At 39.1% G+C, this 15,788-nt stretch overlaps 1 protein-coding gene across 1 annotated transcript in view; it reads right to left on the reverse strand.

Moving 5' to 3' along the window:
- gpat2 (glycerol-3-phosphate acyltransferase 2, mitochondrial) overlaps window positions 1-15,788 on the reverse strand; it is a gene marked incomplete at its 5' end in the record, with an annotated part of 162,044 nt that overhangs the window by 7,115 nt on the left and 139,141 nt on the right. The window contains 3 exons of the mRNA XM_079826318.1: window positions 2,174-2,251; window positions 2,630-2,772; window positions 5,816-6,080. Of these exons, the coding sequence (XP_079682444.1) occupies window positions 2,174-2,251; window positions 2,630-2,772; window positions 5,816-6,080 (486 nt within the window). The remainder of the gene's footprint in view (window positions 1-2,173; window positions 2,252-2,629; window positions 2,773-5,815; window positions 6,081-15,788) is intronic.

Below are 15,788 nucleotides of genomic sequence, written 5' to 3' on the forward strand. Positions count from 1 at the left end.
GTGTGTGAGACAATGTGTTCTGCTTCTGTTGGCTTTTACACTGGTAGTTTAGTTCGAAATGGGGCACGGTTCACATGAATAAATTGCTAATGTGAAAGTTGTCATACGGAGCTTGGTGCGCACTGAGGGTTACCGAGCCCGAGAACCCACAACCTGTGTTCGGTTGCACTCGAACTGTGGCACGAACACTCAGGTTCAACTCAGGTGCGCACTTGTTCAGGAAGAAAAGTAACCAGCCATGCGTTTTAGCCGAGTACAATGTCATTAGTTCAATAACATACATGTAAGGGACTCGCGCATAGCGAGTGCAATCAGGGCAGCAAATGAATGGTCTCCTCAAAAGAGTCTGTTTGCAAGCGGCAAAAGCCACCTTCAAGCGACACACATACGGTAAACCCAAGTGTTGTTTATTCAGCTACGCATAATAGCACTGAATTAATAATAATAAAAAAGGATATATATATATATATATATATATATATATATATATATATATATATATATGACCCGCGTTCTGTTTTCTATCATGCTTGTGCACGTTTGTGATGACATAAGATGAACACAAATGCACCAGGGTTCAACAGAATCAAGTTGCGTGTGAAACCAGACCAACGCTGCACCAATTACAGCCTCAAGTCTTTTTGAGAATGTTGCAACAAGCTTGGCACACCTATTTTTGGGCAGTTTCTCCCGTTCTTCTTTGCAGGACCTCGTAAGCTCCATCAGTTTGGGTGAGGAGCGTCGGTCCACAGCCATTTTCAGATCTCTTTAGAGATGTTCAATTGGGTTCAAGTCTGGTCTCTGGCTGGGCCACTCAAGGACATTCACAGAGTTGTCCAGTAGCCACTCCTTTGTTATCTTGGCTATGTGCTTAGGGTCCTTGTCCTGTTGGAAGAGGAACCTTCGCCCCAGTCTGAGGTCCAGAGCGCTCTGGAGAAATTTTTCATCAAGGATGTCTCTGTATATTGCTGCATTCATCTTTCTCTCGATCCTGACTAGTCTCCCAGTTCCTGCCGATGAAAAACATCCCCACAGCATGATGCTGCCACCACGCTTCACTGAAGGGATGGTATTGGCCAGGTGATGAGCGGTGCCTGGTTTCCTCCAGACATGGTGCTCATCATTCAGGCCAAAGTGTTCAATTTTTGTTTAATCAGACCGGAGAATTTTGTTTTTTTCGTGGTCTGAGAGTCTTTCAGGTGCCTTTTTGGCAAACTCCAGGCGGCCTTTTACTGAGGAGAGGCTTCCGCCTGGCCACTCTACCATACAGGCCTGATTGGTGGAGTGCTGTAGAGATGGTTGTTCTTCTGGAAGGTTCTCCTCTCTCCACAGAGAAACGCTGGAGCTCTGTCAGAGTGACCATTGGGTTCTTGGTCACCTCCATGACTAAGGCCCTTCTCCCCCGATCGCTCAGTTTGGCCGGGAGGCCAGCTCTAGGAAGAGTCCTGGTGGTTCTTTCATTTACGGATGATGGAGGCCACTGTGCTCATTGGGACCTTCAATGCTGCAGAAATGTTTCTGTACCCTTCCCCAGATCTGTGCCTCCATACAATTCTGTCTCAAAGGTCTACAGTCAATTCCATGAACTTCAGGGCTTGGTTTGTGCTCTGACATGCACTGTTAACTGTGGGACCTTATATAGACAGGTGTGTGCCTTTCCAAATCATGTCCAATCAACTGAATTTACCACAGGTGGACTCCAATCAAGTTGTAGAAACATCTCAAGAATGATCAGTAGAAACAGGATGCACCCGATTTCAATTTTGAGTGTCATGGCAAAGGCTGTGAATACTTATGTGATTTTTTAATACATTTGCAAAGATTTCAAATAAACTTCTTTCACGTTGTCATTATGGGATATTGTTTGTAGAATAGAGGAAAAAATATGAATTTAATCCATTTTGGAATAAGGCTATAACATAAAATGTGGAAAAAGTGAAGAACTGTGAATACTTTCCGCATGCACTGTAAATATAATTCCCAAAATAATATAACATTACATTTGTATTAAATTGTATCATAACTGTAGTACGTCGATACAATGAATTTGCATTGTATAATATAAAGTTTCATAATAGCAATGACCAGTGATGAGGATTTTGAAAATGCTCCATGTGCCAAGACCAACTGTGATCAGAGAATGAGCATTTGTTTGCTAATGCAGGTGTCTTACCTCCTCCATAACAAGAACCCCACAGCGCACCATGCTGTCCACCACATCGAGAGCAAAGCTATGAGCGTTCTGACACGGCTGAAAGAGAGAAAGATATGAGAGAGAGAGCAGATAGAAAGGAGGAGAGATAATTAGTTGTGTAGTGTTTTTGTTCTTGTTGACATTTCACAGCCTTTACAAGTGTTTATTTGCTGATCCAAGTGTAAAATGTGCCTGCAATAATTACACATGATATTGAAGAACCCTTGAACGGGAAACTAGATTTAAGAGACATCGAGAGAGAATAATAAAGGGAACAGATGGGGAGCAACTGATCGATTGGAAGAGCGAAAGAGAAATTCAGAGACTGTATGAAAAAATAAATTGAGTTTATTGAAGAGCAAGTCGGCTGTATGAATCACTACTAGCGTCAACGTGATTATAAACGTCATACGTGCGTGTTTGAGTGAGACTCACCGGTATGTACCCGGGTGATAGTAAATGTGTGAGTTGGAGGCTTTTCTCCGTCAGCTCCTCCTGACCCAGGACAACATCAAACTCCTGGTCTCCACCCCCTCCACAGCCTACAACCTCACTCAGCATGGCTGAGACAGCACATGCTTCACACAAACACACATGCCTTCAGGGTTAGCACTGTCAATAAACCCTGCTGTGGAGCAAACGTGACTCAACCCAAACAGATCAACACCCCGAAGCATGACATTTTTTTCATTTTTTATCTTTAAAGGGTTAGTTCACCCAAAAATAAAAATTCTGTCATCAATTCTTTGATCTTCGGAACACAAATTAAGATTTGTTTGATGAAATCTGAGAGCTCTCTGACCCCTCCATAGACAGCAATTTAATTACCACTTTCAGAGCCCAGAAAGGTAGGGAAAACATCATTAAAATGTGACTACAGTGATTCACCCCTCAGAAGGTTGGGTATCGTTTGAATTTTAATGATTCCAATTCCGATTCTGCTTATCGATTCCGATTCTTAACGATTCCTAATTAAAATTCCAATAAGGTAAAAAAAAAAGTAAGATATCATTCACATTTATTCTTAGTCTTATTGCAAAACATTTCATTGTAGCTGAGTATCATGAACAAAAATCAACAGGCTAAAGAACACTTACACAAGGAACTGTGGTTTAAAAATACCATAGCAAAAACAACTAGCCTAACTAACATACATTTCAAACATTATTAAAGACAAGTAAACACTCAGTAATAAAAAAAGAACAAATAAACAAATTAGCAATTGCACTAATAAATACAATTAATCAAAGATACAATTTAAATATTTGATCAGCGCGCGCCGAATTGTTCATGTGTACACGTGTGTGTTTGAGTGTATTTTAAATGCAATTACAAAGCAATGAATTGGTTTTGTTTAACTCTGAAACAATTTTCGAGTTGTGTTGTGGTAAAAATAGCTACGGGTAGCGCCAGTTGATTGCAGAGCAGTGATGCCAGTAACGCATTACTTAGTAAAGCGTTACTCTAATCTGACTACTTTTTTCCAGTAACGAGTAATCTAATGCGTTACTTTTCCAAACCAGTAATCAGAACTTATCCAAGTCACTATGAGTTACTATTTTAGTCATTTTCCTTAGTAAAAATATATATTTTTGCTTTCTTCTTGCGTCTTGGGGAGAGTATTTATATTAAGTGAAGTCAAGAAAGACTGTCTTTATAAATTTTTTTATTAAAACATGTTTTTTTTTTTAAGGAAATATTTTTTAATTTCAACTTCAACTTTCAATGTCAGGAGATACATTGTTAATTTTACTGTTAAAAATGCACTTCCAAAAAAATTAGTGTTGGCAAAAACGGTTGTCATTTCTATGTTGAGGCGGCAGGGGTGTTGTCGGCAACTGCTGAATGTACCTAATAAAGTAACTTGTAATCTAACTTAGTTACTTTTAAAATCAAGTAATCTGTAAAGTAACCAAGTTACTTTTTAAAGGAGTAATCAGATTACTTTTTCAAAGTAACTGTGGCAACACTGTTGCCAAGTGCAACCATTCTACGTCATCAACCTAGAACGCAAACAAAATGGCGCTGCCCATTGTCCAAATATATAATGGATTTTTTAAATAACGTACATCTTTCATGGGTTTTCTACTACATATTTCAATAAGAGACATCATTTAATTTTATATTAAGCCATTCAAGTCTTAACACCACGGGATCCCTTTAAGACATAACCGACTGTTTACAAGAATATTTGGACATTTTTGTGTACTTCGTTTGCTGTGCAAAAAGAGGAAGAGAACTCAGTTCATTATATTGTGCACTATTCACTAAGAGAAGCTTTTCTGTGCGCACAGAAAAAACAGTGAACAGTCCAAAGTCTTTTGGGCTTGAATGGTTTAAAATCACATTGAATTGCTCACATAGGAACCGATAAGCAGAGTTGAAATACATGTTTCTTATAAATCACTGGTTCTGGCAAATTTGAAACCAGTTATAAAATGGAACCGGTTCTCGATACCCATCCCTAACTCAGACTGGCGGCTCACCACTGGCTAGCTCCTGCGTCAGTGCTGCACTGTTTTTACAACGTAAACTGCGTAGGAGACTGACAGGCTAGAACAAAATTGTTGAATAAATTAGTTATTTTTTTATTTGAGCACAAAAAGTATTCTCATCGCTTCATAAAATTAAGGTTGAACCAGTGTAGTCACATGGACTATTTTAACAATGTTTTTACTACCTTTCTGGGACTGGGATGTCAGAGAGCTCTTGGATTTCATCAAAAATATTTTCATTTGTGTTCCTCTTACAGGTTGGGAATGACATGAGGGTGAGTAATTAATGACAGAATTTAAATTTTTGGGTGAACTAACACAATGTTGTACAAATATTACACAAATACTGTTTGTAAAAAAGTCTCTAAAACAGATTGATGATCAAATGATCAATACTTATAATCTCAAAATAAATTTTGTCAGCAAGGACGCATTAAATTGATCAAGTGACAAATCTTTTGTAACCATTATAAATGTCTTTACTATTTCAAATAAATGCTGTTCTTTTGAACTTTGTATTCATCAAAAACATCCTGGTAAATATGTCACGGTTTCCACAAAGCAACTGTAAACATTCTTTTCAACAGTGATAATAATAAATGTTTCTTATTTGCTGCTCAAGAATGATTTCTGAAGGATTATGTGACACTGAAAACTGGAGTAATGATGCTGAAAAATTCAGCTTTGCTATCACAGGAATAAATTACATTTAAAATATATTAAAATGGAAAACAGTTATTTTACATTGTAATAATATTTTACAACATTATTGTTTTTACTGTCTTTTTGATCAAATAAATGGTGAGCATAAGAGACTTCTTTCACAAACGTTTGAACGTTAGTGTGTCAAATGGAAATAATAAAATATACCCAAATTAATTTGCATCGAATCAGGAAATCAATATCAAAATTTGAACCCTGCTAGCTAAACAAAAACATGTCAATACACTAACATGCCGTATATATAAAAGCTACTAAGTTTTCTTTTTCTTTAGTCATATCTTATCCCGTCAAGCTACAGTATACTAAATAAGCCTCCCACTTATGGCCCTTAAAAAAAAAAAAAAAAAAAGATTGATGCATGACGCCTGCCAACACCAGCTTTCCTTCAATACACTCTGCCCACCTCCTACAGCCTCGTGTATGAAGACATGAGTGAGCACATTGCAGTGTTGGCTCAGTGTGAGCAGAGACTCTGGATCGGGCCGCGGTGCGATGATTGGTTCTCCCGTGGGCGGAGCTGAAGCAAGGAGCAGATACGGGTGGAGTAGAGAAAGCGCGTGATGCACCAGCCCGACCAGAGCACCACCAAAACCCACGTCTGTGTTTCTGAACAACACCTCCTCCAACAGCCAACAGATGTCCCTGCAAAGCACGGATACACGCACACCCTATGAAAGAGGGAGAAGATCATTACAATCATTAGCAAAATCATTAAAGCATGCAGAATCATGTTTGATGCTTGTATGAATCATCTACAACCAGTCAATGACTAATAAACCAATTGATGTACTACTATAAAATAGTTCCAGTCCTAGATGTTAATTGTTTGATACAGCAATCGGCAGGAATAATTTTTTTATTATTTTATTATATATTAAATCTAGCAACATTAAGAAAAATGCAGTCAAATACATACTGTCTTTATTGTACATACACTCACCTAAAGGAGTATTAGGAACACATACTAATACTGTGTTTGACCCCCTTTCGCCTTCAGAACTGCCTTAATTCTACGTGGCATTGATTCAACAAGGTGCTGAAAGCATTCTTTAGAAATGTTGGCCCATATTGATAGGATAGCATCTTGCAGTTGATGGAGATTTGTGGGATGCACATCCAGGGCACGAAGCTCCCGTTCCACCACATCCCAAAGATGCTCTATTGGGTTGAGATCTGGTGACTGTGGGGGCCATTTTAGTACAGTGAACTCATTGTCATGTTCAAGAAACCAATTTGAAATGATTCGAGCATTGTGACATGGTGCATTATCCTGCTGGAAGTAGCCATCAGAGGATGGGTACATGGTGGTCATAAAGGGATGGACATGGTCAGAAACAATGCTCAGGTAGGCCGTGGCATTTAAACGATGCCCAATTGGCACTAAGGGGCCTAAAGTGTGCCAAGAAAACATCCCAAACACCATTACACCACCACCACCAGCCTGCACAGTGGTAACAAGGCATGATGGATCCATGTTCTCATTCTGTTTACGCCAAATTCTGACTCTACCATCTGAATGTCTCAACAGAAATCGAGACTCATCAGACCAGGCAACATTTTTCCAGTCTTCAACTGTCCAATTTTGGTGAGCTTGTGCAAATTGTAGCCTCTTTTTCCCATTTGTAGTGGAGATGAGTGGTACCCGCTGGGGTCTTCTGCTGTTGTAGCCCATCCGCCTCAAGGTTGTGCGTGTTGTGGCTTCACAAATGCTTTGCTGCATACCTCGGTTGTAACGAGTGGTTATTTCAGTCAAAGTTGCTCTTCTATCAGCTTGAATCAAGCCTGTAGTGCTCCTGTCAGAAACTGAAGCTTCCGCGCCTCGATCGCCCCCCGGTGGCCGGTCCCAGTATAGCTCCTAAACCCCACCCCTCCATGTATTTGAATGGACGCGAGACACACTAAACAATTCAATTACACTTCAAATAATTGTTTCCTAAAGATGGTTTCTGTCATTTTAGGCAGTTTTTATTACGATGATTTCATTTCAAGTGTCCGTTTTTTAAATAAGTTTAGTTTTAGTGAGTTATGTGATGCTATAAAAACAGGGGGTGTGACGTCATGATTGACAGCTGAGATTGACGGCTTCTCTGAGTGAAGTTTTCACTGAGGCACTAACAGACTTTTTTCTGGATTTTTGGGAGGAGATTGGAGCTTTAGCTTTAATTTCTACATTTCTATAACTGTTTATTTCACACCAACATAATGAATTGTTATGCATTTGTGAGAGTGTGGGCGGGCTTTTGATAATCGCGCCTCTACTTCCTGCTCTCTACTGCGCAACTCCGGTCCCGAGATCGCTACTGCGCAGACTCAGTCCCAAGATGTCAGCGCAGTGTGCGGGCCTACGAAAGCTTCAACTATGGTCAGCGGAAATCAATGAAGTCGCGTCGTCCATATTTTTTTACGGTCTATGGCTTGAATCAGTCGGCCTATTCTCCTCTGACCTCAAGCATCAACAAGGCATTTTCGCCCACAGGACTGCCGCATACTGGATGTTTTTCCCTTTTCACATCATTCTTTGTAAACCCTAGAAATGGTTGTGCGTGAAAATCCCTGTAACTGAGCAGATTGTGAAATACTCAGACCGGCCCGTCTGACTCCAACAACCATGCCACGCTCAATTTCTTAAATCACGTTTCTTTCCCATTCTGACATTCAGTTTAGAGTTCAGGAGATTGTCTTGACCAGGACCACCACCCTAAATGCATTGAAGCAACTGCCATGTGATTGGTTGATTAGATAATTGCATGAATGAGAAATTGAACAGGTGTTCCTAATAATCCTTTAGGTGAGTGTATGTAATAGTAATAATCAGTGTTGCATTACTCTGTAAAAAAAGCTATTAATTTGTGTTACTTAGTTACTTTTTATGGAAAGTAATGTGTTATGTTACTTTTGCATTACCTTTTTTCACAGCCCTAATATATATATATACACACACAGTTCTAATGAAACATTACATTAGCCATACAATTGCAAAGAACAATCATTAAGAAAAAACAGTTCTCAATTTACAACTAAGTGTGACAATTTTTCAGTTCCTTTAAAGCAAAAAAAAAGTTTACTTTGGTTAGAGCCACAAAAAAATATTTAAAACATAGGCTAATGCAGAAGAAAAACAACTTTAGCGCTCGCTGAGAAGCCAAATTCAATGTGTGCGCATAACATCTCGCACGGGAAAACTTGCCAAGCTGCAACAGTCATGTTAGAGACATTTAACGAACCACTCACCAAAACGAAGTCTTTGTTCAAAATTTTCCATTCGTTTGAAACATTGTGCAGTAGTTCAGCAATATTCGATAAGTCATTCCAAAAGTTATGCCACGGATGTTGGTAGGTTTATGTCCCGGCCACCGCATCCGAGACATAGGAGTGTTATTAAGCATTAATGGCAAGGAAAGCGCCTTATAGCCTACTTGAGCACCACTTCGTTATTTTGGCACAGAATTTCGTTTGTTGGAAATTTGAACTTAATTTAGAAATGCTTTAGAAATTAAAAACTTTGCATTTAACAGGAAAAATAAATTTTTGAAGTGGGGAGGCAGCCGCAGCGAGCGCAGATACAGAGCGGTCAGAGAAATGGAGGAGCGACTGCTGTAAGGCGTATGTGCAAAACTGCGGAAAAACTGCATAAAACGTGCGGGTGTTGAACCCTCTCACCGGGAAAAGTGTCCCACCGGGTGCGACACCCCTAGGTGTCCATTTTATCTTAAACTAAGCCAATTCACCAGCATACGAACGTTCGCCTATCAACAGGTTTTTCTGTTTCGCCGGAGTCCGCGCACACACAGTGGTGAAGTGACCATTTGAATGGAACACAGAATCGATTATGAATTTTTGAGAATCAATTCTGAATCGTTGGATAACAAATCGCGATGCATCAACCTTTCCTCCCACCCCTAATATATATATATATACACACACAGTGAGGAAAATAATTATTTCAACACCCTGCTATTTTGCAAGTTAGAAATCATGGAGGGGTCTGAAATTGTCATCATAGGTGCATGTCCACTGTGAGAGACATAATCTAAAAAAAAAAGACATAATCTAAAAAAAAAATATCCAGAAATCACAATTTTTCACACAGAAATCACACAGATTTTTTAGTATGTATGTATGACAATGTATGACTGTATCAATGTATTTATTTGTATGATACAGCTGCAAATAAGTATTTGAACACCTGAGAAAATCAATGTTAATATTTGGTACAGTAGCCTTTGTTTGCAATTACAGAGGTCAAACGTTTCCTGTAGTTTTTCACCAGGTTTGCACACACTGCAGGAGGGATTTTGGCCCCCTCCTCCACACAGATCTCAAGATCAGTCAGGTTTCTGGCCTGTCGCTGAGAAAAACGGAGTTTGAGCTCCCTCCAAAGATTCTCTATTGGGTTTAGGTCTGGAGACCTTGAAATGCTTCTTACAGAGCCACTCCTTGGTTATCCTGGCTGTGTGCTTTGGGTCATTGTCATGTTGGAAGACCCAGCCTCGACCCATTTTCAATGCTCTAACTGAGGGAAGGAGGTTGTTCCCCAAAATCTCGCAATACATGGCCCCGGTCATCCTCTCCTTAATACAGTGCAGTCGCCCTGTCCCATGTGCAGAAAAACACCCCCAAAGCATGATGCTACCACCCCCATGCTTCACAGTAGGGATGGTGTTCTTGGGATGGTACTCATCCTTCTTCTTCCTCCAAACACGTTTAATGGAATTATTACCAAAAAGTTCTATTTTGGTCTCATCTGACCACATGACTTTCTCCCATGACTCCTCTGGATCATCCAAATGGTCATTGGCAAACTTAAGACGGCCTGGACATGTGCTGGTTTAAGCAGGGGAACCTTCCGTGCCATGCATGATTTCAAACCATGACGTCTTAGTGTATTACCAACAGTAACCTTGAAAACGGTGGTCCCAGCTCTTTTCAGGTCATTGACCAGCTCCTCCCATGTAGTTCTGGGCTGATTTCTCACCTTTCTTAGGATCATTGAGACCACACGAGGTGAGATCTTGCATGGAGCTCCCGTCCGAGGGAGATTGACAGTCATGTTTAGCTTCTTCCATTTTCTAATGATTGCTCCAACAGTGGACCTTTTTTCACCAAGCTGCTTGGCAATTTCCCTGTAGCCCTTTCCAGCCTTGTGGAGGTGTACAATTTTGTCTCTAGTGTCTTTGGACAGCTCTTTGGTCTTGGCCATGTTAGTAGTTGGATTCTTACTGATTGTATGGGGTGGACCGGTGTCTTTATGCAGCTAACAACCTCAAACAGGTGCATCTAATTTGGGATAATAAATGGAGTGGAGGTGGACATTTTAAAGGCAGACTAACAGGTCTTTGAGGGTCAGAATTCTAGCTGATAGACAGGTGTTCAAATACTTATTTGCAGCTGTATCATACAAATAAATAGTTAAAAAATCATACATTGTGATTTCTGGATTTTTTTTTTAGATTATGTCTCTCACAGTGGACATGCACCTACGATGACAATTTCAGACCCCTCCATGATTTCTAAGTGGGAGAACTTGCAAAATAGCAGGGTGTTCAAATACTTATTTTCCTCACTGTATATATATTAGGGGTGTAACGGTACACGTATTCGTATTGAACCGTTTCGGTACAGGGCTTTCGGTATGGTGCGCGCGTGTACCGAACGGTTATGAATGCAATCTTTAACAGTTAACAGTCGGCTTGTTTAAAGCGCGGAACACACTTCAATCCGAGTTCCCACACGAAAATATTGTATTCAGTCCATTTTATCATAAAATTCAAACGATAAATGGCGTTTTAACGCTCTATAATGTGACATGACTGATAGACGTGTATCAGTTCAACTTCAAGCGGCAGCGCGCGGCGCGCGAGTGAATGCGATCATCTCTTCTAAAGAATAAACATAAATTAATATCTTAAGGTATGTTGAGGATACATTACAACTTACTGAAACGTATCATATGTTGTGTAATCGCTCCATCTGTGTTTCAACCGCGGAAAGACAATAAAACAGCTTGTAAACAATGTCATGTAGAATCACGTTTACCTCAGAAGTCATTAAGTGTTCACAGCAGTTAGCTCACTAGAGAGATTAACTCTTTCACTGAATACATGCACTATTTAGCCTATATATTCGTTATATTAGCCTATATATATTCATTATATACTACTTAGCCTGTTAGTGATGTCTTGTTTATTTAATGTATGTTTAAATAAACCTGTCATGAAAGTTACAGCCACTAAATGATTATATTTCAACAACGAATTGGAGAAAAATAATAATAATTAGATTTAGAAGTTAATGCAATAATTGCCTTATGTGAAGCTTATGAGTGTTGATTATCTAAAAATAAATAGCAAATGAATTTAGGCTAATAGTTTGGGCTCTGTTGTTAATATTTAATAGCAATATGTAAGTATGAGCTCCCTATATAGTTTACAGCATTATCTTTAAGAAACTTTTAGTTATAACTGAATTCATTTAAGAACAGACTTTTTTTTTTCTTCATTAAACCACTGTTGAATAAAAATGAATAAAAAGCAATTTTGTAAAACTGCTGTACCGAATCCGTACCGAACCGTGACTTCAAAACCGAGGTACGTACCGAACCGTCAGTTTTGTGTACCGTTACACCCCTAATATATATATATATATATATATATATATATATATATATATATATATATATATATATATATATATATATATATATATATATATATATATATATATATATATAGATATATATAGTGGGGAGAACAAGTATTTGATACACTGCCGATTTTGCAGGTTTGCCCACTTACAAAGCATGTAGAAGTCTGTAATTTTTATCATAGGTACACTTCAACAAGTGAGTTACGGAATCTAAAATCCAGAAAATCACATTGTATGATTTTTAAGTAATTAATTTGCATTGTATTGCATGACATAAGTATTTGATACATCAGAAAAGCATAACTTAATATTTGGTACAGAAACCTTTGTTTGCAATTACAGAAAGAGATCATGCGTTTCCCGTAGTTCTTGACCAGGTTTGCACACACTGCAGCAGGGATTTTGGCCCACTACTCCTTCTCCAGATCCTTCAGGTTTCGGGGCTGTTGCTGGGCAATACGGACTTTTCCTGCGCTGCAGGATTTTAATCCATGACAGCGTAGTGTGTTACTAATGGTTTTCTTTGAGACTGTGGTCCCAGCTCTCTTCAGGTCATTGACCAGGTCCTGCCGTGTAGCTCTGGGCTGATCCCTCACCTTCCTCATGATCATTGATACCCCACGAGGTGAGATCTTGCATGGTGCCCCAGACTGAGGGAGATTGACCGTCACCTTCTTCCATTTTCTAATAATTGCGCCAACAGTTGTTGCCTTCTTACCAAGCTGCTTGCCTATTGTCCTGTAGCCCATCCTAGCCGTGTGCAGGTCTACAGTTTTATCCCTGATGTCCTTACACAGCTCTCTGGTCTTGGCCATTGTGGAGAGGTTGGAGTCTATTTGATTGAGTGTGTGGACAGGTGTCTTTTATACAGGTAACAAGTTCAAACAGGTTCAGTTAATACAGGAAATGAGTGGAGAACAGGAGGGCTTCTTAAAGAAAAACTAACAGGTCTGTGAGAGCCGGAATTCTTACTGGTTGGTAGGTGATCAAATACTTATGTCATGCAATAAAATGCAAATTAATTATTTAAAAATCATACAACGTGATTTTTGTTTTAGATTCAACTCTCAGTTGAAGTGTACCTATGATAAAAAATTACAGACCTCTACATGCTTTGTAAGTAGGAAAACCTGCAAAATCGGCAGTGTATCAAATACTTTTTCTCCCCACTGTTATGTATATACACTCACCTAAAGGATTATTAGGAACACCTGTTCAATTTCTCATTAATGCAATTATCTAATCAACCAATCACATGGCAGTTGCTTCAATGCATTTAGGGGTGTGGTCCTGGTCAAGACAATCTCCTGAACTCCAAACTGAATGTCAGAATGGGAAAGAAAGGTGATTTAAGCAATTTTGAGCGTGGCATGGTTGTTGGTGCCAGACGGGCCGGTCTGAGCATTTCACAATCTGCTCAGTTACTGGGATTTTCACGCACAACCATTTCTAGGGTTTACAAAGAATGGTGTGAAAAGGGAAAAACATCCAGTATGCGGCTGTCCTGCCTTGTTGATGCTAGAGGTCAGAGGAGAATGGGCTGACTGATTCAAGCTGATAGAAGAGCAACTTTGACTGAAATAACCACTCGTTACAACCGAGGTATGCAGCAAAGCATTTGTGAAGCCACAACACGCACAACCTTGAGGCGGATGGGCTACAACAGCAGAAGATCCCACCGGGTACCACTCATCTCCACTACAAATGGGAAAAAGAGGCTACAATTTGCTCAAGCTCACCAAAATGGACAGTTGAAGACTGGAAAAATGTTGCCTGGTCTGATGAGTCTCGATTTCTGTTGAGACATTCAGATGGTAGAGTCAGAATTTGGCATAAACAGAATGAGAACATGGATCCATCATGCCTTGTTACCACTGTGCAGGCTGGTGGTGGTGGTGGTGGTGTAATGGTGTGGGGGATGTTTTCTTGGCACACTTTAGGCCCCTTAGTGCCAATTGGGCATTATTTAAATGCCACGGCCTACCTGAGCATTGTTTCTGACCATGTCCATCCCTTTATGACCACCATGTACCCATCCTCTGATGGCTACTTCCAGCAGGATAATGCACCATGTCACAAAGCTCGAATAATTTTAAATTGGTTTCTTGAACATGACAATGAGTTCACTGTACTAAAAAGGCCTCCACAGTCACCAGATCTCAACCCAATAGAGCATCTTTGGGATGTGGTGGAACGGGAGCTTCGTGCTCTGGATGTGCATCCCACAAATGTCCAACAACTGCAAGATGCTATCCTATCAATATGGGCCAACATTTCTAAAGAATGCTTTCAGCACCTTGTTGAATTAATGCCACGTAGAATTAAGGCAGTTCTGAAGACGAAAGGGGGTCAAACACAGTATTAGTATGGTGCTCCTAATAATCCTTTAGGTGAGTGTATATATATATATATATATATTTATATTAGGGATGCAACAATACAGTTAGTCCAGGGTTCAATACATACCTCGGTTTTTAACCACTGTTTTCGGTTCGGTTCGATTCTGATGGCTTGTCACATCAGTTTTTTGCTATTCTATTTTTAAGCGACAGGAACAGCAAGAGATTAAGGAGAAAAAATACTTTTTTATTGCAATACTCTTTCTTTATTTTACTTAAAAGAATTGAAAAACCTTACTTAAACTTAAAACTTTACTTAAAAAAAAACCCTTGTACACATTGCTAGAGTACTGTATAATATAAAATAAATATATATAAAGGTTTACACTGGCAGCTCAGAGCTGTACAGCAACATTTAAGTATGAAATTGAATGAATAAATATAAAAATAAAACACTACATAGACTTCACTATAAAATATACATTGATCCTTATTAAAGCTACTGTATTAGTTTTTCAGTCAAGAGCAATGAGTGATTTTCTCTTTGTCTTTTGTTGTTGTATTAACATTAAAGGGATAGTTCGCTCAAAAATGAAAATTATGTTATCGAGAAATGAATACAGGTTTGGAACAATATTAGGTTGAGTAAATAATGACATAATTTTAGAGATGAACTGTTCCTTTAAGGACAGCGTGTTCACTAGGCTGCTGCTGTCAATTTATCTAATATACAGACACACGCCGATTTTACTTTCACTTTAGACATAACCGACTGTGTTTATGTTAACCTTGTGTGTATTTGACAGTATTAGCGCAGTAAGACGACTACTTAGTCCAGTAATCACGTGTTTGACAAGCATTTAGTGCGCGCGCTCAGAAAAGCGCCTGTTAAAACAGTGCATAAACACGCAAATGAAATGTTTAACCGGCAAGGCTGTAAAACGCATGCAAATAATGAACTTTTGCGATTGTGAATGACTATAGTGTTCCGTGAGTATAACTCTACCACTAACGTGTGATGTGAATGTATGTCACGTTGTTCAGTATTGGGATGGAGGCAAATGATAGAATTTGTAGAAAAATAATTAATTAAATGCAAAACCGAGCGTATTGAACCGTGAATGCCGTACCGAACGGTTCAATATTATATTGAGAATTGTGGCATCCCTTTATATATATATATATATATATATATATATATACACATATACACATACATATATATACACACACACACAACAACGAGATTGCTTTTATTTTAGATGAGTCAAGATGAGTGACCGTCTTAATGAGTGAGTCATTGAGTCGATTTGTTCAAACGGCTGATTCATTCAGGAATGAGGCAGTCGTTTAATAGGTCAATGAATCTTTGATTCAACCGATTCATTCAAA

This window comes from Gobio gobio (assembly GCF_949357685.1).
Source record: "Gobio gobio genome assembly, chromosome: 10".
NCBI lineage: Eukaryota > Metazoa > Chordata > Actinopteri > Cypriniformes > Gobionidae > Gobio > Gobio gobio.